At 39.9% G+C, this 27,143-nt stretch overlaps 1 protein-coding gene across 1 annotated transcript in view; it reads right to left on the bottom strand.

Annotated features, from left to right (window-relative positions):
* Positions 1–124: 124 nt before the first annotated feature.
* Positions 125–27,143, bottom strand: part of plekha6 (pleckstrin homology domain containing, family A member 6) — a 61,499-nt gene continuing 34,480 nt past the window's right edge. Inside the window, exons 11-24 of the mRNA XM_062415730.1 lie at positions 26,291–26,371; positions 25,926–26,075; positions 17,603–17,698; positions 17,276–17,387; positions 17,046–17,185; positions 14,948–15,115; positions 13,441–13,516; positions 13,004–13,104; positions 7,713–7,871; positions 7,067–7,219; positions 6,798–6,931; positions 6,439–6,587; positions 4,712–4,819; positions 125–4,080 (exon numbers count right to left, since the gene is read on the bottom strand). Of these exons, the coding sequence (XP_062271714.1) occupies positions 4,722–4,819; positions 6,439–6,587; positions 6,798–6,931; positions 7,067–7,219; positions 7,713–7,871; positions 13,004–13,104; positions 13,441–13,516; positions 14,948–15,115; positions 17,046–17,185; positions 17,276–17,387; positions 17,603–17,698; positions 25,926–26,075; positions 26,291–26,371 (1,617 nt within the window). The 3' untranslated portion in view covers positions 125–4,080; positions 4,712–4,721. The remainder of the gene's footprint in view (positions 4,081–4,711; positions 4,820–6,438; positions 6,588–6,797; positions 6,932–7,066; positions 7,220–7,712; positions 7,872–13,003; positions 13,105–13,440; positions 13,517–14,947; positions 15,116–17,045; positions 17,186–17,275; positions 17,388–17,602; positions 17,699–25,925; positions 26,076–26,290; positions 26,372–27,143) is intronic.

Here is a 27,143-nt window from a genome sequence, read left to right as displayed (position 1 = left end):
ACTTGTGTATGATCATTTGTAAATTATGGAGATAAAACCGTTTACTATCCACAAAAAAGAAGTTAAAATGTTTGCAGTTCTGACTCTATGACTTTTCTAAGCTATGATATGAAAGAAGTCAGTCTGTCTTTGCTTTTGTACTTTATTCATTCAGACATACAATTTGATATATCAAAGTCTGTAGAATATCATCAGGGAGCCTATTGTTAACAAGCGGGCTGGACAGTTTACCTCAGTAGTCTCAGTATTTTTGGCAGTGAAATTCATCATCAACAAGTGGATTAAACAGCAGTAAATATATCATCATTCCAGACAGTGAGACATGTTTTTATCATACAAAATAGTGTGGTAAATTCAGAAGCATCTAGAGAACACATTTGTATACATTCACTTTATTGCAAGGTTTTCTGAAAGCTAGCGTATTATTTGTCTCTTTTTTATCATTTGCATAGTTCAAGCAGTTTGCCTATTTTCCCCCAACGTAGCAATGGTTACATGTGATAGTGTGATAGTAACTGATATTCATAATACTATATACACTGACCAATTTATATAATGTATATATTATTTATTTTCATAAGCCACAAATGCTACATCTAGTATCAAATATTGGACACCACCTTTCGGCTGTCAGTTTTTAACACATCATATTCCAATTAATCCAAAAATATCTATGTCCTGCACAGTCCTCAACAGCAATACAATAAAAACGAAATCTTGTGGAAAAATGCAAAACGTTGAGTAATTGAGTGTAAAAATTGCACCTGTCAACTTGTCATTGAATAACCATGCATCTAAAAAAATATGTACTGCCTCTTTTGAATGTATTCCCTTTCTAAAAAAAACAAAAAAAAAACTGAAAACAAGAAAAAATAGAAGTATTCTCTTAAATCCTCGTTTGTTTTTGCTTAGTGAAAAGTGTTAACTGCTTTCAGTATAGAATTCCATTATTTAATTTTCTGCAACATATTGTCTCTAAATCTGGGTACATACAGCTTTCTGTAAAGACAGGTCACCTGAACACTGAAGTGTGTAAGGGCAACACAAGCATGATGAACAGCGATAATCATGACAAACAGGAGGGGTGTGTATGTGGTGACAGAGTTTAACTTTGGTGGATTTTGCAATGAAGAGACTGAGAACAAGGTCTTATATCACAAAAAGTTAAAACACTTTTTTATGATAGAGATAGCCTTGACTTTTTATGGACGGGTGTTTTAGCATGACATGTGAAAGACATTGGTAGAAGCAGTCACACTGCTCTAAAATACCAGCAGATGAAACTCCCCACTTGCCATATACTTGTTCTGTTTAACTGAGAAGCCAATACTGACAAATATGAAATGAGATTTCATTATTTTCCTTTAAGTTATCCTTTCTTCAGTTAAAAAAAAAAAGCATTATGAAAAAAAGTGTCACTGGGAAATAACCCTAACCCTAACCCAATAAATGATAAATGACTAATTTAAACATATTTTTGTATTCAAACCACTGTTTTTATTCTAAAATGTTTTACTTACCAATATAATTTTGGCCATTTTGGAGTTTCATCACAATGCCACTAAGTTGCCACTGAACCACTCTGTTCAGATTTAGAACATTTTTAACTTTGGCACCCTCCAGTGGTATCATCAATCATTACATTTCCTCCAGATTCAAACTCCTTTGTAAGTCATTACATGAATATGTCTATTCATCACAACAAACACAAAGACATGCTTCATTCTATGGCACTGCAAGATGGCATGAAGTCTTGTTGGGATATGCTACATGACAGGATTTCCCATTATGTTTCCTCTCAAATGAATGTATCATTAGCTAGCTTCTCTACACAGACACAGTTACACATCTAAGGTCACTTCTATTTTCACTTTCCACATACAGCTTACCATTTATAAAGATAAAACCAACATACTTAAACCTATATCTGTAGACAATCACTGGGGTAATTTCTTGAGCCATATGATGATTAATCCAAATGCGACACCATCACCAAATGCTGTGAGGTAACACTTCAGGTTGCAACTCATATGAATTACAGTCATATGCACCTGTACTGAATTAGAGAATTATACTCAGTACCAGTGTTCTGTACCAAAACAGCTCAGATATGTTAGGTTTCCATAGAGCAATGTACAGTGATGGTGTGAAGGTTGGTGGATGGCTCTCTGTTTCCTACCAGCAGTGTGTGCTTACATTTTTATTGTCTATCCACCGGATGACCACCATCAATGTTACGTAAAGATGGTTAGGTAAGTTAGAGACTTTGCTGAAACCTTACCACAAGTACCAAACTGTTGTTGCCATGAGCACATGCTGTAGGTTGAGCACATTTAAAGTGAAAACTCTTAATTCCACTAAGAAAAAGCTTCTAAACTTACCTTTGACTTTGAGCAATTTCTGTTTGTCCTTTTTAGCTTTGTAGCTGTCTCATACAGATGCTTCTTTATATCCAGAACGGAGGATTGTGTCACTTCCTTCCAGTGTTTTTTTATTTTTAAATCTACTTTTTTAAAGTTGAAATATGCATGGTCTACCCAAGTACACATTCCACTGCTGGTGTTATGCTCATTTCAGTGATGGACGGATGAAAATCAGGAAAGCCCACTTTAGACTGAACAAAATAATATATGCATGTCCAACCAAAGTGAGTAAGTTCTTAGGGTTTAACAACCCTCAACCATGCAGATAGCACAAAATTACCTTTATTTAGCTAAAAGAAAATATTTCAGCTTGGACAGTCTGACAGGGCCGTCACACCAAACAAAGCAGTTGTTGTCCATCTCTGACAGCAGGCAGAGGGTATGACGATAGCATTATGAATGGGAGAGAAAGAATGAGGGTGGTATTAATATTGTGCATCTCTGAGGTTTGGGAGTATACTGTCTGATCCTACAGCAGTTGAATAAAAAATATTGAGCATGACAGCAAATATGAGACAGGGTGGGGGATGCAAGGAAACATTGCGTGTCACATATGTCATATTCAGATTTTACTATGGGACAAATAGCTGTAGTTAGCAGCTTTGTAGGACGAGTCGTGGTTTATGAAATGCTCTTCATCTTGCTTAATGTTGCGTTCTTGTGTTTGGTTTGAAAAATGGATGACGTATGAAAATTAAATATACTCCAGGCGACACTACTTGTCCCTTAAAAATGTACGGTATGTTAATGTTTGCATATGAGTGTAACTGATTTGAGATCAGGCTGAGAGGATTGGAGCAGGATTGGAGCAGGGTATGGAATGGAGGTTTGGTAAAACAGGCATCACAGTGAGTTCAGAAAGAGATCGCTCAGCTTTTCACAAAGGGTGAGAGGCTTCACTCTTGTTTCGGTGAGTTGTCAAGGTCTGGGAGCATGTGTCACTGTGGGAAAATACCCAAAATCAGTCTGTCATCAAGTACTGCTCCTCACTGGGTGAGGGGCCACTGGGGGATTTCCATGGTAGATATGGAGATTTATAGATAATAAACATTCTCCTCTGGCTTTTAATGTCCAGATGCATGTTCAAAGCGCCTCTGTAACTTCAGTCACGTTCATCTGACTGCATCCCTAACTCTCTTAATTTATCTGCAGCTTTTCTCCTGGTTCATCTCCAGTGTGGGCCTCTCATATGTAGTTTCTCCTTGTGAACAGGTCCATATCAAACCTCACTGTTTCATGACTTTCTGTCACAGTGAGTGTAAAACATCTCATCGTCCTCATCATAGTTCATCAGTAATCTGTACTTTGTAGTATATGTCCTGAGCTAAATTATATAGAACTATTACACCTCTTGAAGCAGGTAAGAGAACTGCAACCTTCCTTTGTGCCTCCAGGCACACACGTTAGAAGACAGAGGTGGGTTGAATAAATTGAAGTTTTGGAAGTGAGCTTTTAAGTCTTCGTAGTGTCAACGTGGGATGCAAATTTGCACTTGCCTCTATGGACCTCCTTTGACAGGTATCCGTGCCTTTGTTGTATCAGTTTAGCTACTAAAAAAATTAAAAGTCATTTGTTTGGGGCAATCTTCGTTGCTCAGCTTGTTCAGTGAATCCTCAGAAAGATGCTCCATCAAACTTGACAGCAGCCAGGGCTTGAACTACAGGCAACCAGAGCAAAAGAAGAGACGAACAAAATGAGAGACGTGAAGATCACACACAGATTACCTGTCTGTCACTACTCAGTATGGGGTACTACTATGGCAAATGAATGAAATTCTGACTTGGATTTATTTTTAATTTCCACTATAGAAGAACATATTGTTTTTGTACATGAAAGGCACATTTTAGAGATCCTTGCTATACTTCCCTCTTTGCTTCTGCTTCCCAAGCCTCTGTGACACAACATATTCTGGGAAACAGCACTGTATGCTACAGCACTTCACAGGGACAAACAATTCCAAAGTTTTTGGAAATACTATGTGAAAAATAAGTTGGATGTTGTAATGATATATTTTTATGATACTACTGTTTTTAAGGTCCAGAATGGTAACTTGGACCTTCAAGCTTAGTGAAAAGGATGTTTTGAGAGACTGAGGCTCAGGCTTTTTCCACCTCAAGCTGTAGTGCTTTGTTTTTAAATACTAGTCTTCATGTAAACATCCTATTAATTTCATATTTATAGTGTATCATATCATAGTTAGTTAAGGGGATTATGGGCAAAAGCAGTTCAAGAAACTAGCAGAGGGTACAAACAGGGTAGGGGAAGAAGGATGGTGAATGCAGACTTACCTGCTCAGACTCACACCTTCATGATGTGGGCGGAGTTGGGGAAGTCAGCAGTGGAAGGGGGAGGGGCCAGGCTGGTCGGGGAGGTGGGGGGACTGTGGGCGCACTGGGCTGGAGTGAGATGAAAGAGGGGGGGGGGGGGGGTGAACAAAGGGAAAATGCAAGGCAAAACAAAGAGTGAGCCAAACAAAGGGAAAAGTACGTTGATAAGAAAAGATGAGGGACTCCTGAGCATTCAGATTTTGTGGACTTTTTCGGGATTAAGAACACTGCTAAATCTGGTTTCCCTGGATCACCGGATATCCTTGTCCCAGTGTGGCTCAGCTATGCATCTGTCACTCCCCTTGCATACTAAGAACTACTGAACTATGGGGTAACTTGTGACAGTACCAAAAAGTATCACAAGATCTCAATTAAAAGGAACTTAAAGACCTTTTTTGTATTTTTTTCAATGACGTGTAAATCTACTTGAACCTTTTGACTCATGAAAAAAAACTGTGGGTACGGTCTGGATTCAAAATAAATCTGTAATGCTGTAAGTCATATTGATTTATATTTATAGTGCACCATAATGAATCATTTCTTGCTGATGTTTACAATATTTACCATTTAAGTCCAGTGTGCCAGCATTTATTAATTAGCACTAAAAGTAGAGCTGAGGCTGATTCTTCAGTACAGGATATTTCACTTGTTTTTGTGTTTGATAAAACCATCACGGTTTGACTGTCTGTCTGTTGGATAGTTTTGTTACTACAATTTGCTATGAGGAAAACAAAAAACTTGCAATATCATACTAGGTCAATATTGAACAGCCCCATCATGAGTAAGTGAAGCAAAAAAGCACTTAGTTTTTGCTTTTGTTTTGCCTCTATTCATTTGTACTAAATATAACTGATTGAATGATATCTGTAAAATAATTGCTGTAGAATAGCTCATCACATACATATGCAAACACACAAAACATGTGACAGCAAAACAAAGAAACAAAAAAAATGCCTTTTAATATAAATACTGCTGTTTACATAAACATGGGTTCATACATTAAAATATGATGTCTGATTACATTACGATTCCAAGATGCATGTAGTGAAATAATGAGTAGCTGTAACTACTCTGGTGTTCGCATATTTTAAACAAAGAGACTTCCAGAGCCAGACCTTAGTATCAGTATTGGTGCTGATTTCGATTTGAATTGGTATTGGCCAACATAAATCTGGTCAAATATAACCCTAACCCTTTCTTCTTTTCTGTACTCACCTACTGTATAGCTGCTCTTGACAACCGGACTATACAGTGCAACATTTATTTTCTGCATATGCAAGGGATTTGATCTCTCCTATCTTTCTCTCATTAGTAAAGATCAGTGTACAAAGCATTTATTCATTGCAGCTTCTTAATTCAGTTGGCACTAAACATGTGCCTAACACTGACAACATGCCAAAATGAAAAGTGGCTGTTGTCAGGTTCGCATCCTGTTTGAATTAAGTCAACACTAACTGTCAGCAGTAGATGGATGAAAAAGTCTCACCTCTTCGTTAAATATTTTGGAGTGAGAGAAATGGATTTTAAATGTTTTTGCTTCTAAGAATATTCTGCCAGATTACATTTTAGTTGGCTAGAGTAAGTAATGTGGCTTGTCCTATGCTGTGTAATCATGGTGAGCAGTTAGTGGGACATAGTTAGTGATGTGGTGATGGTGTCGATAGCAGCTGTGTGGAGGAAGTCCTCACCAGAGAGAAAGCGGCTACGACGTGAGGCCTCAGCAGCCAGAGCACAGGAGATCTCAATACGCTTCTCCTGTTCCTGCAACTGCTGCTGGGAGCTCACTGGAGCTCCACCCTCCACTGGGCCATCCAGGAGAGGAACCATGTTCTGCAAACTGACAGTGGGTAGATGAAAGGAGATGCAAAAACTATGAAAAAACATTTAGATGGTGCTTTTGTTAATCATTGACTTATATCGAAATTTATTACAGAATTATAATGTTCAGTCTTTTCCTTTAGGTTTTGTTTTTTTAATGTTGAGGAAAATATGGTACAGAGTAGGACAGAAAACTGACTAATACATCTATGTTTGAGTCTAAACCCACTTTGATTTGGCAATGAGGGTCTTGATCCGTTCCAGTTTTTTCTGCTTCTCCTTCTGCTCCTCTGGGCTCAGAGGAGAGTTATCATCTACATCCAGGTAGCGCTCTGGGATCAGAACCTTGTCAGGAGCCATCAGCTAGAACAAACATGACACACGTGAATAAAAAAAATACTTTGGGGCAGCAAAATCATACCTTTTAAAATATTACACATACAGTAGTTTAATGACCAGAGTGAATGAAAGAGTAATGGATTAGCTGACTGCTCTCACCTGTTTGTTGATGTCCAGGTCATAGTGTTCTGGTTCAACCTCTAACCGTCTCAGCCGAGCAATTTCCTCCCGAGGAGACTCCAGCCCCGGGCCTCGAACTGCTGCCTCTAAGTCTTTGATGTCTATCTCATGAGCTGTCAGACGCCTACGAATCTGCACAGACACACAAACTTCCTGAGCTCTGTAACAGTCCATTAGAAGATGCTGCTGTGTCTCACTGCAGTATATCATTGGACATTATTTTGTTGTGACATAACAATTCCAAGAAACATCAGTTCCATCTGGAAGTCTTCCCACAGATATCAGCCACTGGACAACCTAATGCCAGCTCTGAGCCTTTAACGTACAGTACCAGTCAAAAGTTTAGATACATTTTCTCATTTAAGTGAATGGGGAGGTGTGTCCAGCCACATATGAAGTAGTAGATCACCAGTTCTCAAGACATGTGAAGGACAAACACACCTCTAGTACACACTGACAGACTGAGATTCTTTGCTTTATATAAAGAGAGTATCACTTTTTACCCTTTATGTTATTCACATTATTGCAGACTGTGAATTCATATGTTTGTTTGCTGTACTTGTAGGAGAACCCCTGCATATCGTGTGAACATGTTTGACAAGCATCATCACATGGTTGCTCATACCACTTTGTAGTTCGGTGTAGACTGACTGCCTGATAGGTTTAGGCTCCGCCTCTTGTCCCTCACAGAGCTGCTCTGGTTGCGACGGATTCGCTCATTCTGCTCCTCCACACTCATCTTTGACTTCACCTCTGTAGGAAACACAGCGCTTTTTGGACGCTCCTATAACAATGATGTGGAACAGAAACATAATTTTATTCAGGGCAAAACTATGTCAAAGTAGTTCAGGTCCTATCTCCGGTTTAAAAGCTATTTTGTTTCACTTGGTAACTATGCATCCCAGTGGACAAATACGGAGGGGCTCCCCGAGGCTCCATCTCTTAGCCATAATATTTATATGCCACCTTTTAACAAAATCATACAAAACAGTAAAATCATCTTTTTTTTATATGACCTTTGTGTATCAGCTTTATGGTTTATTTTCTGTTTTATTTTCCATTTTTAATGCAATAAATAAAGCACTTTGTCTTTGTGTATGAATCTCTGCACCAGGGGTATTCAAATAAAATTCACTGAGGTCCAAATTGGTGAAGGTCTGGACTCCGGAACATCATAATGTCTGTTATTTTTCAGTACCTCGATATAACTATTCTGGATGGCATTACTCTGGCATCCAGCACCACTGTAACCTAGTTCAGGATTTGTCCTTCAATTTCCACATAAAACAAATTTCAAGGACTGCCTTTTTTCCATCTACATAACTTTGCAAAAATCAGACACATCCTGTCTCAAAATGACGCTGACAAACTGGATTATTGTAATTCATTATTATCAGGCTGCCCTAACAAGTCTCTAAAGACTCTCCAGCTGGTCCAGAATGACAAAAACTAGACAGAGAGATCACATTACTCCTATTTTGGCTTCACTGCATTGGCTTCCCGTAAAATCTAGAGTTGAATTTAAAATCTTTCTCCTTACCTTTATCATCAATCAATCAATCAATCTTTATTTGTATAGCGCCAAATCACAACAAAGTTATCTCAAGGCACTTTACACATAGAGCAGGTTCTAAACCGTACTCTTCAGGTTTTAATTTTAAAGAGACCCAACATTCCCACATGAGCAAGCACTTAGCGACAATGGCAAGAAAAAACTCCCTTTTAACAGGAAGAAACCTCAGGCAGAACCAGGCTCAAAGTGGGAGAACATCTGCCTCGACCGGTTGGGGTAGAGAGGAGAGAGAGCAAGAATAGGAGAGAGAGAGAAGCACATAGAAAATAAACATTGAAGCTAGAAGGTCCGGGACTGGAATCTGTCATCCGGACGTCTACAGGCCCAGATTACCTGTGAGACGAGAAAGCACAGACAACTCCGGGGAAGAAGTGTAGGTTACTGAATGCATTAATAGTACATGAATGTTAATGGATATAGATGGATGGATAGAGAGAGAGAGAGGAGGAGAGAGGAGCTCAGTGCATCATGGAGGTAGGAGTCCCCCGGCAGTCTAAGCCTATAGCAGCATAAACTAGGAGCTGGCTAACTATAAGCTTTATCAAAAAGGAAAGTTTTAAGCCTGCTCTTAAATGTAGAGAGGGTGTCTGCCCTCCGGACCGAATCTGGAAGATGGTTCCACAGGAGAGGAGCCTGATAACTGAAGGCTCTGCCTCACATTCTACTTTTAGAGATACTAGGTACCACAAGTAGGCCTGCGTTCTGGGAGCGCAGTGTTCTGGTAGGTACATAAGGTACTATAAGCTCTTTAAGGTATGATGGAGCCTGACCATTAAGAGCTTTAAAAGTGAGGAGAAGGATTTTAAATTATATTCTTGATTTTACAGGAAGCCAATGCAGTGAAGCTAAAATAGGAGTAATGTGATCTCTCTTTCTAGTTTTTGTCAGAATGCGTGCAGCTGCATTCTGGACCAGTTGGAGAGTCTTTAGAGACTTGTTAGGACAGCCTGATAATAATGATAACAATAATCCAGCCTAGAAGTAACAAATGCATGGATTAGTTTTTCAGCATCATTTTGAGACAGAATATGTCTGATTTTTAAAATGTTACGCAGATGAAAATAGGCAGACCTTGAAATTTGTTTTATGTGGGAATTAAAGGACAGATCCTGGTCAAATATAACTCCTAGGTTCCTTACAGTAGTACTGGAGGCCAAAGTAATGCCATCCAGAGTAGTTATATCATTGGATAATGTGTTTCTGAGGTGTTTAGGGCCAAGCACAATAACTTCAGTTTTTTCTGAGTTTAACAGCAGGAAGTTACAGGTCATCCAGGCCTTTATGTCCTTGATGCATGTTTGTAGTTTAGTTAACTGGTTGATTTCATTAGGCTTTATTGATAGATATAATTTGGTGTCATCTGCATAAAAATGAAAATTTATTTAGTGTTTCCGAATAATGTTTCCTAAAGGAAGCATATATAAGGAGAATAGTATTGGTCCAAGCACTGAACCCTGAGGAACACTGTGTTTTACTTTTGTTTGCATGGAGGATTTATCATTAACATTTACAAACTGAAATCTATCTGACAGATAGGATTTAAACCAGTTTAATGCTGTTCCTTTAATGCCAATTAAATGTTCAAGTCTCTTTAACAGGATTTGATGATCAATAGTATCGAAGGCAGCACTAAGATCTAACAGGACGAGGACAGAGAGAAGTCCATTATCTGATGAAGTTAAGAGGTCATTTGTAACTGTTACCAGTGCAGTTTCTGTACTATGATGAGCTCTAAATCCAGACTGAAAATCCTCAAATAAGCTGTTATTATTTAGAAAGTTACACAGCTGATTAGCAACTGCTTTCTCGAGGATCTTAGAGAGAAAGGGGAAGTTAGATATGGGCCTATAGTTGGCTAAAACCTCTGAATCAAGAGTTGGCTTCTTAAGAAGTGGTTTAATGACAGCTACTTTAAAAGACTGTGGTACATATCCTGTCACTAAAGACAGATTGATCATATCTAATAAGGAAGTGCTAACAGAGGGAAAGACTTCCTTAAGCAGCCTAGTTGGAATCGGGTCTAAGAGACAGGTTGATGGTTTAGAGGAAGTGATCATTGAGGTTAGTTCTATAAGGTCGACTGGAGAGAAACAGTCTAAATAAATATCAGGTTTAACAGCAGTTTCTGAGTTTCCTATGTTAGAGGATGAATCAGTGTGTAAAGCTCTTATGGCGCTTTTCCACTACACCGTTCCAGCACGACTCGCCTCGACTCGCCTCGGTTCTTTTTGCGTTTCCACTAGGGAAAGTACCTGGTACCTGATACTTTTTTAGTACCTGCTCTGGTGAGGTTCCAAGCGAGCCAAGCCGGTACTAAAATGTGACGTCGACACACTGCTGGCCGCTGATTGGTCAGAAGAGTTGTCGCTGGAAGCGTCATGAGCCGTCCCACACAAGAATCAAACCCAGCATTTTTAAATACCGGCAGCAGCGTTACCATAGTTACAGCCATACGGCTCAATGTTCTTGCTTTGTGTGTGACAAAAAGCCTCATACAGCAGCAAGTACACCACTGCCTCAATGTCCTACATTGTTTATGTGTTTTGTGTCGCATATAAAACGAAGTCACGGCAGTTTCGCGGAGCCGTGCTATGACGACCCCGCCCACGTTGAGTAGGTACTTTTTTTGTAATGGAAAAGGAACTGTACCGAGTCGAGGCGAGCCGAGGCAAGTCATGCTGGAACTGTGTAGTGGAAAAGCGCCATTAATGATCAGGTTCCATCATATCTTAAAGAGCTCATAGTACCTTATGTACCTACTAGAACACTGCGCTCCCAGCATGCAGGCCTACTTGTGGTTCCTAGTATCTCTAAAAGTAGAATGTGAGGCAGAGCCTTCAGTTATCAGGCTCCTCTCCTGTGGAACCTTCTCCCAGATTGGGTCCGGAGGGCAGACACTCTCTCTACATTTAAGAGTAGGCTTAAAACGTTCCTTTTTGATAAAGCTTATAGTTAGCCAGCTCCTAGTTTATGCTGCTATAGGGTTAGACTGCCGGGGGACTCTCTCTCACTGAGCTCCTCTCTCCTCCTCTCTCTCTCTCTCTCTCTATCCATCCATCTATATCCATTAACATTCATTTACTATTAATGCATTCACTAACTTAAACTTCTTCCATGGAGTTCTCTGTGCTTTCTCGTCTAACAGGTAACCTGGGGTTGTAGACGTCGGGATGACCGGTTCCTGTCCTGGACCTACTAACCTAAATGTTGATTTTCAGTGTACTTCTCTCTCTGTCCTTTCTCTCTCTCTTCTCCTCTTTTTAATTTTAAACTTAACTTAAACTTCATTTCACATCTAAGAACTTTAGAACAAAACGTCTCAACACATATGAACTCTTTTCTCTGTGTGTATTTTACTGAGTCAAGTCTCTCGGCATGTCCAGATTCACAGATTTGATTGGCATCACATGAGAAGATTGTCTATGCACTGGTCTGTGAGTTTCTGAGGGCTGCTCTACTTTTATTGTAATACCTGGAGAAGCTGCACCCCTTAAATAGAAGCGCCTGGACAAAATTTAACAATCCTCAATATTTCATCAGTTACAGGTCCAGAAAGGACGGCGTCTGGGTCCGGATCGCAATCTGCCTTTTAGTGACCTCTGCTCGGCACAATACATAATACTAATAATAATTAAGATAACAATCATGATTAGTACTATGCTGTGCTGAAATGTATTTTTAAGGCCATAACAGTTAATCATCTTGTTATCTTGAGATATCAAGTAAACTTCTCATGATTAATGATGCATGTTTCATGATCCTCCCCAGTTGTTGGACATTAAACTCATGATCCAAGAAAGCATCATTTTGTAATTTTATTTATGAAATTGCTTCAGGGGATAACAGTTTGACATGCAAGTTAAGGATCTTAATTGTGGCAGTTCTAGATTAGTACTTAAATGATGATAGCAAGATGCAGAGTTTATACTTATGAGGTCATTAAGACAAACACTTATGGAAAGAAACAAATGTAACAACTATTCATGTCTAAAAGGATAAGACATTTTGACAGGGCCCCGGATTCTCTTTTGACCTGTTCCAGATCTTTTCTTATATCATCAATTTTTCAAATATCTCAACTCCTTCAGTTACCTGAAGATGTGCTTGCTATTTTTACTAGGGTTAAAAAAGGTTCAGTTCAGTTGGTGGTGATCAGAATGATGTGTGGTTATTTCTGTAAACATAGGAAAGGTAATTCCGAATTTACACAATTTAGACAAAAACAAAGGCTTGAATGACAGAACTGACAGATGATGGTTTGATTTCTACACAAAGTGTCATATGTATACTGTGACTTGGATCAACATATAGGCATTAATTACATGTACTTAAGGTTGACATACCCTAGAAATTCCATTTGGCAATCTGCTGTTAGGCCGGGAAACTCCAGCAGTGCTGTATGATTCGTCAGCAGGTGACTTGGTTCTTGGAGGAACAATGCCAACTGGCAAGGGACACAAAAGATAAGTTCAAATCCATGAGAAAGAAGGGGTAGCTGAATCCTCAAAGCTCACCCTATAAGCCAATGAATGCATTTCCTGTCAGTTTCATACATTTAGTGATTTAATGATACAATCGCACTTCATAAGACAACATTCTGAACTAGATTATTGTTGTTTTTTTAAAATCTATAATTTACAAATATCAGCAGAAGGAATGTCATCAGAGTAATATCATTCTCTGTGAGGTTATGTGTACCAACCCAAGAATAACTCGATGCTCAGGCTCTGTAGCATAGAGTTATCACATGAACACTTGGATGGGGCTTTAGTTGTTGTACCTTTATTCATGTTGGAATGCCTGTCCTGGACCTGGTCCTGCATATCACTGCAATTGTTCTGTTCTCCAAACCTGGACTGCAAGACAGAGCTGATATGATTTGTCATGTAAACACCATTACCACTAGGTCATTTTAGTGCACACTCCAGTACACATCCATCTTGATTAAACACATAATGCATTTGATCAGTTGTGACTGTGGTTATTTGTTTCGGTCTGCTGTGTGCGCTTGTGTGCCCTGTGTCTTTTTCTTTTGATTTTGACATGCAACTAGGAGTGTGCCATGACGCGGTTATGATTGGTGGAAGAGGTTCGTGCCCTGGCCTGTGGTTGGCTGCAGCAGGGAACCATCTGATATAAAAGGAGCCAAGATGGCAGCCGTCTGGTGGCAGCAGGCATTTCCCCGTCCTCCTCCTCTCCCAACCGGCCACACTTATGTTCTGTCTTGTTGTGATAGTAGATATAGTTTTGATAGTTTATTTTGAGAAGTAGGGGTGGACTGCCAGTTTTGTTAACCTTGTTTTCTCTTGTTTAATTAGGTAGGGAGGTAATGTAAGGTTTGTCATTTGTTTTTCTAAGGGCATTTTTCTTACGTTCTATTGTGTTATTTGTTATTTTGGCCTTGGTCCACCCTGAAGATTAATAACTCAGTCAGATATTTTATGTATATCTATAGGTTCATTAATTTATTTATATTTCCTTATACACAACCTAATTTTGCTGGTGGCTACTTGGGATTTGGGTAAAATGGGGCTTATTCAAGTTATGCCCTAGGCACCCCTAGACTGGGGCATAACAATCATATATTACTGTGTATCATGTAACACCTGTTATACCTGACAGAAACAATAAATTACTTGCAGACAGTAATAATTGCCCAATCACCACAGCATGTATGACAGTGAAATTTCAATCTGGAATCTGTTCATTTCAGTGGAATTACAGGGATTAGTGCATTTGATTAATGAGTTTTTGTGATTTTTTGCAATTGATAAATTAAAAACAATCTTGCCAGTGCTGACCACTGCAGGAACAAAGAGGATATGAGTATCCACATTTAAGTTACTGTATTCACTGACTCGTTAGAGACTGGGGCGAAAGTGGTCAACCTCAAAGCATCCAGCACTACCTATTCAAAAGTAAGTAATAAGTAGTGTGACTATACCAAGACACTACACAAATATTTACACAGAGTCTGACAAATGATCTCGGGCTGTAGAGGACCCCACAGCTCCTGCCAAGCTAGGTAACATTACAGGCATTAAAAAGAGCAAAACTTCCTGAAGCAATATGTGCTTTGGGGAGTGAGATACAGACTGATTTGGAGACACAGAGGGATAATATGTGGCAATGGGTGCAGTTGAACAAATAGAGATCTGGAAATAAGAAGAACATGTGGAATTTGAAAGAGTCTTTGGAGGTTAAGAATTATGTTTTTAAAGGATGGCGTTGGACAAGTGAGGACTGGGTGAAGCAAAGGCAGGACAGGGGCAGAAACACCCAAATACCTTTCTGATGTGAGAATCTTCATCATCAAGGTTACCATCATCGATGCCCAAGCTGCGTAGCCAGGCGGTGCTGTCAAAGGGCAGGGGGGGGGTGGAGGGACGGAAGGTGGGGGAAGGATCCAAAGGGTAATAGGACTTAGGGAGGGGAGGTCTTGGGGGAACACTTTCCTAGATCATTGTAAGGGCAGGAGGGAGGGAGGAAAGAGACAAAAGATAGAAGAAAGGGAGAGGGGTAGGACGAAGAGAGAGTGCTGCACATCAGGAGGAGCAATAACAAGCCATGCAAAGTGCAGAGCAGAAAGGGCTCATGGGTATGATTCTGCAGAATGGGGTTTTAATCCCATGTTAAGGAGTTAGATGTGAAAATCCTGTGGTGGACAATGAAAAAAAACGGCCCTCAGTGAATTATTATATTCACACAGTCCATCAAAGGCTGTGTGAAACAGCCACCATATTTCAACCACCATTTTGTCACTAAGCAGATTTTGGCTAATGTGGCTATGTAACATTTGAACAGCATTGCGATGCTAAGAAATACATAACTAGGTTCATCTTTGAAGGTGGCGTTGACGGGGTAAAGAAAAGCTTGTCATTGCTATTTGAGAGAGAACCTAACAATTCAACTTTTATCATGCTCTGGTGTCTGCCGATGTAAACCAAGGTCTGCAAGATCATTTTTTTGCACCATGGGGGTTATTTATAAAAGACTGATTAAATGAGAGAATGCACCTCCACTATTTTTTCTGTATATTATAGCACAAGTAAACCATTAACTTAACATAACTCATAGCCATAAATCTGGCCAAATTTTTAAGCTTCTATATCAAGACTCATGAAATGATTCCCCAAAATCTTAAAGGGAAACTTTGGTAAAACATCTTTTTTTAATACCGAATTTCTGTCAATTAGGCCAAAGCCCACTGGTGGCAGAGAGTGTTTTTTGAGTAAACAGATCAGAAAAATGTGCAAAGTCCCTCCATTCCATTGGATCTCTGTAGAGTCAAAGAATGAGCACTGACCAGGACCATAGATGACATGTCTTGATAGTCAGCCATTCGTGCTGCTCTTGTTATCATCATTAGTCACACTAAAACATATTATAAATCTGAACAGACTGAATTTAGAATGATCACAATCTAAAAATTATCTATGAAAAGGAAAATAGCGGTCTTTTTTTTTAAAGATGGGTCTGCAAGAACATTTTACCTGAATGCTTACTGAGTGAATTAGACTGTGTTATGGCATAGATCAGTGGATCAGTGCTAAGTTCTCCTTGAGTATTGGGGTAGGTGAGTGGCCTAGTACCTGCATTAACATAGAAGGATGATTGCAAAGCGAGCTGGTGGTGTTGGGTTTCAGGACTAGCACTTCTAATGCAGGGTGTATACTGATCTGGGCTGTGGCATAATGATAACACATTAGTCTGATATGTGTCTTGGAGAAAGAGGATCTGGGATTCAGGCATAGAAAATCGTCTCTTAGAGGGCAGATTTCTGAAGCCATCATGGTATCCTGATGAAAAGTGAGATGGGTGGGAGTCTGGATAGACATCTTTTCTGAGACCAATATTGACTTCTTGGCTGCAAATATTTGAGTTTAACAAACTAACTTCTTGAAGGTGCGAGTGGGTTTGGACTGTGTCTGGATGCTTATTGGTATACTTAGAGTCCTGGCATTGTACTTGGAGAAAACTCATCTGTTCTTCTGCACTAGATTTAGCTGGATTTACATGTTGGTCAGAGTTTGAGATGGTTCTGCAGTTCTTTTGATCTGTTTCCTCTATCACAGGGTGTAATCTACACAAAGACTCCCTAAGGTTTTGGAAATCGAGGGAGGGCTGAGGAAAAGTTTGTTTGTGGGTTCCAAAACTATAGTATTTTATACTTTCTGCATACAGGCTTGTGTCAGGTTCCCTGTAACTTTTGGGTCTAGACCTAGGCTTGGGGTCACATTTAAAGTGAGGCACAATACATGACTTAGGACGAGGTTTAGGGCTTGATCGTCTATGTACTTCAGGATTTGTTCTAGATTCTGAGCATGGGCTTGTGCAAGGTTGTGGATCAGGGTTGGCCCCTAGCTGGGTGTGTCCGGTGCTTACCTCCGGGCCCAGCTGTTTGGTGGGGGAGGCCTGGGAGCCGGGCACTGGGGAGAAGGGGCTGAGTGGGCTGGTGAGGCTTACTGAGCTCAGGGGACTGGCAGGACTATTTGTGCTAAAGGAGCCTGATGCACCGCTGGCCACTGTGCAAGAGAAAGAGTCATTAGAATATACATAAAAAAAGCACTAGTATTTCTAATAACTGTGAATATTTTCCAGCTCTAATGTGTTACCTCTGTGCTTGGCTGTGTCAGTGCCTCTGGAGGACTTATTCTTGTGCAATCCTTCTAACACATCCTGGACTCTCCAAAACTCTTTCTGGATGTGCCTTCGAACCAGTTCGCTCTGAAAAAAAAAAAGAAGGAAAAGAAAAAGAAAGTCAGGACAGGTAAAGTACATGAGAGAGGGGAGATGAGCTACATTCAAACAAAGGTCGAATGGCTGACTGTTAAGTATCTCAGTGTCTAATTCCATATTACAAATATTCTTTTGGAAACAAGTCCTCCATTTCCCATACAAATTACAGCTGGGCCTTAAATACAAATAATGTGACATCTTACCTGCACTCCTGCATTAAGCTGCTCCCATAGATCTCCATGGATGGCATTGGCCTCATCCTCTAATGCTTCAAATTCCATGCGAGTGGTGGTTAAAGCCTAAGAGAGGTATATATAAATGCAGCCCTAGTCAGAGAATTTTTTTCTAACATCGGTGACTTAAATAAATCATGCCTTTCTGAGATCACTGACTTTGACTCTCCGAGTATAAATGTCAAAATTAAAACAGATTTAAATGCAAGCTAAGGTTTTTCTAACAACCTGGCTCTGCATTTGGGTCATCAATATTTTAAGATATCATAACATCTGAGTCACCAAATGTTTTGTTGAGAGCTAGAAAAGTGGCACCACGGGGGGGCGCTCGAGAGTAGCAACATGTGAACACGTATCCTTCCTGAGCTCCGCATGAAAACAACAATTTCACTAAATTTCAGCTTCTAGAGCAACACCATACCTATGTAAAATAAGCCATAAACCTCCTACGGTAATATAGCTGCACTTTTTTTTCTTTTTTTTCCTCTTATCTCGGGTTTTTTCAAACTTAAAATCAAGCAACGTTCAAGGTCATGTCCAACAAGAACAGGCCAAGACCAACTACAACTAAAGCCTCGGACTCCCCTGAGAAGGGACCCCCCAAGGGTACGCCGGATCTGGCCGTCGCTACCATCATGGAAGCCATCAAAGCCTTGGAACAATCGGTCTTGACTAAAATAGAAGGCTCAGTGGCCGCACTGTCGACAGACCTGCATGCTAAGATAGAAAGCCTCGCCAAAGAGCTGCGTGGAGAAATGGCCAAAGTTAGCTCCGAGCTACACGAAGCCCTGGAGAATGCTAACCAGGAGCTAAAGCTACACGCTACATCAATACGTAGCCTGGAGGACAGGGCTAACCATTACTCCGACCGGATCACTGAGCTAGAAACACAGCTCACATCATTAACCTCCGATGTCAAGCAACTGACAGCCAAGACTGAAGATTTGGATTTACGGCAACGCAGAGATAATTGTTGTATTATCGGCGTGGATGAAAGCTTCGGGATGTCCGTATTGAGCGGCCGGTCGCTAAACTACTACAGGACTCACTGGGTCTGGACTATACCCCGACACTCGACCGTGCACACAGAAGCTTACAGCCGAAGACTAAACAGGGGGATCCCCCACGGCCGATTGTTGTTAAGTTCCACTATTTCCAGGAAAAGATGGATATCCTGAGAAAAGCATCAAGCCAGCGCCCCATCCAGAATAACAACAAACGGATCTTCATTTATCCGGACTACACTGCTGCTGTGAGGAAGCGTCGGGCTGCCTTCAGAGAAGCAAGAGAGCTGCTGAGCCGCTGCCCTAACACCAGGTTTGGCCTCCTGTTTCCCGCGACGTTGAAAATCACTGGCCCAAACGGTGAACAGAGTTCATTCAATAACCCGGCTGAGGCAAAGGAGTACATTATCGGACGCTTACAGTCTGGGGACTCAGGTAACAGTGATGATGCCGCATATGTGACACACGGCCAGATTTGCTAAACTATAACAGTGTTGAAAGCTGACATTAATCGATGTGACAATGTTTCTTCTGTCACAGGTTTGTTTGTGCGACTTAGTTCGTAAATTATTAATATGTTGGTAATCAGCTTTCTCCCCCACTGTGCTACTTCATTACTCTTCTTGTAGTCATTCAGTTATTTATGTTATCTCCAAAATCAGCAGGGGGGATTCATTTCGAGTGGCTTTGTAGTCTGATTGGCACTCTCTCCACTTTTGGTTTATCTTCAGTTTATTTTACTTACATGAATCCCTCTAAATTTATATCTGTTCATCCGTTTTTTTGGGGTTTTTTTGTTTTATTATTTATTTATTTAAATTATTAATATTATTATTTATTTTTATTTTATTTATTTTTTTTCTCTTTCTTTTTCTCAGTTTTGTTTTTTTATTTATTTATTTATTTTTTATTCTATTATTTATTTTCGACGTATAGCAGCTTTTATAGCAACTAATTTTGGGAATTCTAGTTTTGAGGACAGTTACTTCTCTGCATTGTTTGACTCATGCATAGCTCCCTTAGTGTTTAGTTTAGTACCAAGTGTCCTTGTTGATGGTATGCTCGCCTGGAGATGGAGCAACCTACTTGATGGGCTGTTAGCCTGCGGGGATGGGTACCAAGAGTTTTCATTTTCTTACTATTGTTTGTTAGCTTTCCACAATTATTATTACAGACTCCAATGGTAGATTCATTATATTAATAGGTAAACTTTGTAATTCCCCAATTATCCTTGTAAATATTTATGGCCCCAACTGGGATGATCCACAGTTCTTTACTAAATTAATTGCCTCTTTACCTGATGTCAACACCCATCAGCTTATCATGGCCGGAGATTTAAATTGCGTACTGCACCCACAATTGGATAGATCTAATCCCAAACCGGACAGCCAACTGTCTAAATCAGGTGGTGTCCTTCGGTCTTTCATGCAGTCTTACAGCTTCACAGATCCATGGAGGAAACTAAATCTGGATACGAAACAATTCTCTTTTTTTTCACCTGTCCACAAAAGCTACTCAAGGATAGACTATTTTTTAATTAACGATAATCTCTATCCACATGTTACCATCTCTAAGTACCACAGTATTGTGATATCAGATCACTCTCCTGTACAATTGGACATCCGTTTTCCAGATAATGCCCAGCCCCAACGAACGTGGCAGCTTGACCCTTCTCTGTTGCTATGTACTGAATTTAAGAAATTTGTTGCAGAGCAAATTGACCTCTTTCTAGAAACAAATGATTGTCCAGACATATCACGACGCATTCTATGGGAAACACAAAGAGTCTACATTAGAGGCCAGATAATTTCATATTCAGCCCATCAGAATAAACTACGCAATAAACGTCTCTTAGAAATTGAACAGTCCATTTTGGACATTGATAAAAAATACTCAACATCTGCCAAATCAGAGTTACAGAAAGAACGCACTTTGCTTCAGATGGAATTCAATAACCTCTGCACCAACCAAGCAGTAAGAAACTTACTTAAAACTAAACAAAAACTTTACGAACATGGTGAGAAAGCAGGTCGACTACTCACTCATCAACTCCGTCAAACAAACAGTAACTCTCAAATCACAGAAATAAACGTTGGTTCAGGCGTAACTACATGTGACCCAAAACTTATTAACAGTCAGTTCAGAAAGTATTACTCAGACCTATATACATCGAATACTGATGCAACTGCATGTTCAATACAATCCTTCTTAGACTCTCTAAATATTCCCACTCTTAATTCAGATGCTCAAACTTCGCTTGATCAACCTCTCACCGCTAACGAGATACGAGTTGCGATTAACTCCATGCAGAGAGGACGGGCCCCTGGACCCGATGGGTTTCCCATTGAATATTACAAGACATTTGCATCCAAATTATTACCTATTATGAAATCAATGTATGATGAAACTTTAGAATATGGCAGCCTACCACCAACCCTCACCCAAGCGACTATATCACTTATATTGAAGAAAGACAAGAATCCACTTGACTGCTCATCCTACAGGCCCATCAGTCTCCTCTGTTGTGACTATAAAATCCTGACTAAATCGCTGGCAAACCGATTGAATGATGTGATACCAACACTTATTCACCAGGACCAAACTGGTTTTATTCCAGGTCGGCAGCCATTTTTTAATACGAGGCGGCTCTTTAATGTAATGTACTCCACTCACCCAATACAGCTGCCTGAGGTAATCCTATCACTTGACGCCGAAAAGGCCTTTGATAGAATAGAGTGGGAATACCTGCACGCAGTCATGAAGAAATTTGGATTTGGACAATTCATAAGGCTGCGCTATATGCGGATGACCTACTTCTTTTTGTTACCGATCCGATTCAGTCTATACCTCACCTTTTACTTTTATTACAGGAATTTGGGAGTTTTTCAGGTTATAAATTAAATCTAACAAAAAGCCTATTATTCCCTATTAATGACATGAGCAAAGCACTAAATTATGACTCCTTCCCCTTTAAAACTGAACATCAGTCCTTTAAGTATCTAGGTGAGAATGTGACCAGCTCATTCAAAACACTCAAAGCGGCAAACTTCGACAGTTTATTAGAACGCACGAAAAAAGATTTAGAAAGGTGGTCACGCCTTCCGATCTCACTAGCAGGCCGCATTAATGCCCTTAAGATGACAGTGTTACCGAGATTCCTGTATCTGTTTGTGGCAATTCCTGTCTGGCTCCCAAAACATTTATTTGTTAAATTACATAAATATATTTCAACTTTCATTTGGAACCATTCAACACCCCAAATGAAGAGGATTTATCTCGAAAGGCCTAAATCTGAAGGAGGATTGGGTCTCCCAAATTTTCTATATTACTATTGGGAATCAAACATTTCCAAATTGGCATATTGGGTAACAACATTTTCCGATAATGACGGGCCCGCCTGGGCAACAATGGAACTCTCATCACACGCAGCGATATCACCAATCTCTCTTGTAACGGCTCCACTGTCACTATGTACCAACAGCAAGATTTTCGCCAATCCTGTTGTTTCAAGCTCCATTATAATTTGGGTACAATTTTGCAAGCATTTTAACCTCAATCAGATGAGCGGCCTTTCTCCTGTGTCCCATAACCATCTTTTCGCACCTTCCCAAACTGATTCGAACTTTACTGGCTGGCACCGACATGGATTGGTCTTTTTTGATGATTTATTTGATGACAATTCCTTTCTATCTTTTGAATTCCTTGTAAAAGAACACAATGTCCCAAAATCACACTTTTTCAGATACCTCCAAGTCCGTAGTTTCGCTTCCAAACACTTTGATTCTTACCCCAAGCCGCCAGACAAGGATTTTTCGCATGACTTGCTAAACTTAAACCCTTGGAACAGGGGTCTAATTTCTAAGATTTATAGAATAATCCAGAACATCGACCCTCCATCGCAAACTAAAATATGAGAAGCCTGGGAACAGGACCTAGGTATTACAACTTCAGATGATGTCTGGGCTAAATGCATTACTAACATACACTCCTCTTCTATATGCATAAGACATGGGTTACTACAATTTAAGGTCCTCAACAGAATTCACTACTCTAATGACAGATTAGCAAAGATATATCCATCTATTCATCCCATCTGTCCCAGATGTGCTAACTCAGTGTCATTAGGCCATATGTTTTGGTCCTGCCCCCGCCTCACAAATTTCTGGTGCTCCATATTTGATTGTTTATCAGCTCTATGTAATGCATCTCTCAGACCTAACCCATTCACTGCCATCTTTGGAGTCACACCCATGGAATTACATATCACAAATACACAAAAGAGGGCAATAGCATTCAGTAGCCTCATAGCGCGCAGGATGATCTTAATGAACTGGAAATCCAACAAATGTCCACCTTTTAGAAGATGGATCCAGGAGGTACTGTCTCTGCTCCAACTTGAAAAAATCAGACATACTTTGAATGGGTCAAATGACAAATTTGAGAGGGTGTGGTCTCCATTTATTGAATATGTGAAGAAGTTACATTTCTAATAGATCATGTCAGCTTGACATCTGACTGGTCCACCGATAGTGTACTTCGACTCTGACAGTTTTAACAATGGACTCTTTCACTCCTTCCCTTTTCAAACTCTGCCATGCTTTGTGTATGCCTAATCGGTCATCATTATCATCATTTCAAGATCACTATGGTCGTTGCAAGTCTGAAATCTTGTCAAATGTCGATGGGTCTCTTTTTTTTTTCTTTTCTATTCTTTTTTAATTTCCATGTACTCTTGGTCCCAAGGGGAGGCATATGGGGAGGGTTATGGGGAGGTATATGGGATTATGTTTTCTGACATTCTGTATGTCTGTTTATGTTTGATTGTTTATATAACTGAAAACCTGTTAAATAAAGTATTTTAAAAAAAGAAAAGTGGCACCACTGGTAGACACAGCTGTGTAACTGAAGAACATGAATACATCTGGATGTACACTGTACTGTCCACTGTCCACTACAGATGGGGACAAATTAAAAGGAATAAACACCATAAAGTGCCATAGTATGGTGTTGGGCCACCATGTGCCACCAAAACATTTTCAGTGCACCTTGGCATTGATTCTACAACTCTCTGGGACTCTATTGGAGAGAAAAATACCATTCAAGGCAGATGCCTTCTTTTGGTGTTTTGATGATGGTGTCAGAGAGCGCTGTCTAACAAGTCGGACCAAAACTTTTACCATAGGTTTTTATATGGGTTGAGATGTGGTGAAGGCCATATCATATGATTCACATAATTTTCATACTGATGAAACCATTCAAGTGAGCCCTCATTCTCTATGTACAGTATATGGGCATTTTCATCCTGGAAGAGACCACTCCTATAAAGGTGATCACCTGGAACAACTTTGTATTGATCGGCAGTGACCCTTTCCTCTAAGTGGACCCAAACCATGAAAACAAAATGTGCCCCAGCAGCATAACAGAGCCATCGGATTCCTTCACTATCGATGTCTAATCTTGTTTTTATTTATCTCTGGAAAAGAAAGTGATTCAAGTGCAGGTAAACAACACAATTAACCTTGTTTTTACTCATTAAACAAAAAATATCAACAAAAATGTGTATTCTGAAGTTAGGACACCCTACCCCCTAATAGCTATAGTGTTACCCCATTTGGCTGAAATAACTTCAGTGAGACGCTTCTTGTAGCCATCTACCCGTCTCTGACATCGGTCTGAGGAAAGTTCGCCCCACTCCTCAACGCAGTATTCTTTCAGCTGTGAGATGTTTGACGTTTTTTTTTGCATGTACAGCCCGTTTCAAGTCACCCCAAAGCATCTCAATGGGATTAAGAACTGGGCTTTGACTCGGCCATTCCAGGACTCTCCATTTGTTAGTTTTCAGCGAGTCCTTGGTGGATTTACTGGTATGATTTGGGTCATTGTCATGTTGCAGGGTCCAGTTCCGCTTCAGCTTCAATTTTTTTTTATGTTCCTCAAGCACCCTCTGATACACGGTAGAATTCATGGTGGATTCTATGATGGTGAGCTGGCCAGGTCCTGCTACAGCAAAGCATCCCCAAACCATGACACTTCCACCTCCGTGCTTCACAGTTGGTATGAGGTTCTTTTCCTGGAATGCTGTATTTGGTTACCGCCAAACATGTCCTCTGTTCTGGTGTCCAAATAATTCAATTTTAGACTCATCTGTCCAAAGAACATTATTCCAGAAGTCCTGTCTATGTTCTCTCTGGCAAACTTCAGTCTGGCCTTCACATTTTTCTTAGAGAGCAAAGGTTTCCTCATCCTGCACATGAAAATGAAACTTGTGTAGTCTCTTTCTGATTGTAGTGGCATGTACTTTCACATCAACAATAGCAAGAGTCTGCTGTAGGTGCCGTGATGACATTTTAGGGTTTTTGGTGACTACTTTTGGCATCTTGCGGTCTGCTCTCGGGGTGAACTTGCTTGGACGGCCAGACATGGGCATGTTGGCAGTTGTTTTGAATGTCCCCCACTTGTAGACTATTTTCTGAACAGTGGAATGGCTGATTTCAAATTCTTTTGAGATCTAAATCCCTTACCAGACTCATACGCTGCTACAATCTTCTTTCTGAAGACCTCAGACAGCTCTTTTGATCTCACCATGGTGCTCACTCTCATGTCAAATGTCTGAGGTTTAAATAGGGCAAGCCTCTTTCAAAATGATGAGTAACATTGTTCTGATCATGTGCACCTGATGTGATACACCTGTGTGTGATTTAAGCCATTGCAGTGGGAATGAATGTGGCGGTGTCATAATTTATTCCTCACCAGAAATTGCATTTTTTTTTTAAATAACATTTTACAGAAAGTTTTTAAAAGTATTTTGTTCTGTTTTAATTGTTTAGTCATATTACTTGAATCTCTCAGTGTTGTTAAAATTAAAATATGAAATATCCATATGTCCAAATATGTTTAAAAAAACACACACATGCTTTCATAGGGTGTCCTAATTTTTTCACATGACTGTAGTTTGGGTAGTAACCTTAATGTTCATCTTATTTTCAATTCCAAAGTGGTTTATATTGTTTAGTTGAACTAGGCACTAAATTAAAACTTGTGCAGTCACTTGTGTAGCTGCTCTAATTTGCTGTTGCAGTATAACATGACTCAAGAACGTAAGTGACTAAGATTGGAAATGATAGACACAAAAAACATGGCTATATTACAAAACATAAAGACCAAAGTGCCTCTTCGGAAATTTCAGAGGTTTTTAAGAATATTTTAAATTGAATTTGTCAATCAGTATACATCCATGTATTTTTGTTAGATCAAAGATAGACTTATAAATATGTGATAATGTGTCTTACACTGGAGGCCTGGGAGAGCTCTCCTCTGATGTTGATGAGCTTGTTCTGTAGGGTTTCCTTTTTGAACTGCAGCTTTTCCATGGCCAGAGGCTGGTTATGGTACAGCTCCATCTCCTGATGAGTTCCCACCAGTGCCTCCTCTAGGCTATCCTGAGAACATAAGGCATGGCAAGCCAAGACTGAAAAGTTTATTGGAAATGACAAGCTCACAAGCTCTTTACTGCATATAGTGAGTGGCCACAAAAGTGAAATACACACACACTGTTTGTACAACTTTCAATGTATGTCTTCACTGTGTGTATCTGTTTAAATATGATATAATAATGATATATGATATAATACTGTGAGTAAAAAAAACAAAGTACCTTGTCCATTCTCAATCTGTGGACAACAGCCTCATGGTCTTTCAAAATTCTGTTCTGCTCACACAGTCGACCCAAGAGTTTCTGTCAGATAGGACAACAGGTGATAACCACATTTATTTTGTAGAACCCAACAGATAAAACAAGGAGCACATGAATGTGTGAGTACATGATTTCAGTATAGAATCAAGTATAGATTCAAAAGCATATAGACAACAGAAATGTACAACCATACGTGAAAGCTGACAAACATGTCATTCTTGAACCATGTTCAATAATCAGCTGCATCCACTTTTCTGCTCTCAAGGTGTCCAACAGATCTTGGAATCTGGCTGCACACCTTCTCTATGTTTAAGAGTAGGCTTCAAACTTTCATATTTGATAAAGCTTATAGTTAGGGCCGGCCAGGCTTGTCTTGGACCAGCTCCTAGTTTATGCTGCTATAGGCTTAGACTGCCGGGGGAAGCCCATGATGAACTGAGCTCTTCTCTCCTCCTCTTTCTCTCTAATCCATTCACATTCCTGTACTATTAATGCATTCTCTAACTTGAACTTCTTCCCCAGAGTTCTCTGTGCTCTGTCGTATAAGTATTGACATTAGGACTCGGAAATGCTCAGAGACTGCCGTCACCACTCATATTATTTTCAATGTTTATTGATTGATTGATTGTCACTGTGCTTCTCTCTCCTGCTAGATGTTGTTTTGAACTAACCAAACAAAGATTTGTTTTTAAATCAGATCTGAGCTTCATGCATATATGGTCCTAGATCTGATTCACATTTGATCTCTGGCTGTGTGACCTTTGTCAGAATGCTCAGATTGCAATTCATGAGGATGAGGAACGTCTTTGGGTCT

Source organism: Scomber scombrus, chromosome 3 (assembly GCF_963691925.1).
Source record: "Scomber scombrus chromosome 3, fScoSco1.1, whole genome shotgun sequence".
Taxonomy (NCBI): domain Eukaryota; kingdom Metazoa; phylum Chordata; class Actinopteri; order Scombriformes; family Scombridae; genus Scomber; species Scomber scombrus.
This window is presented reverse-complemented; position numbering and strand designations above follow the sequence as displayed.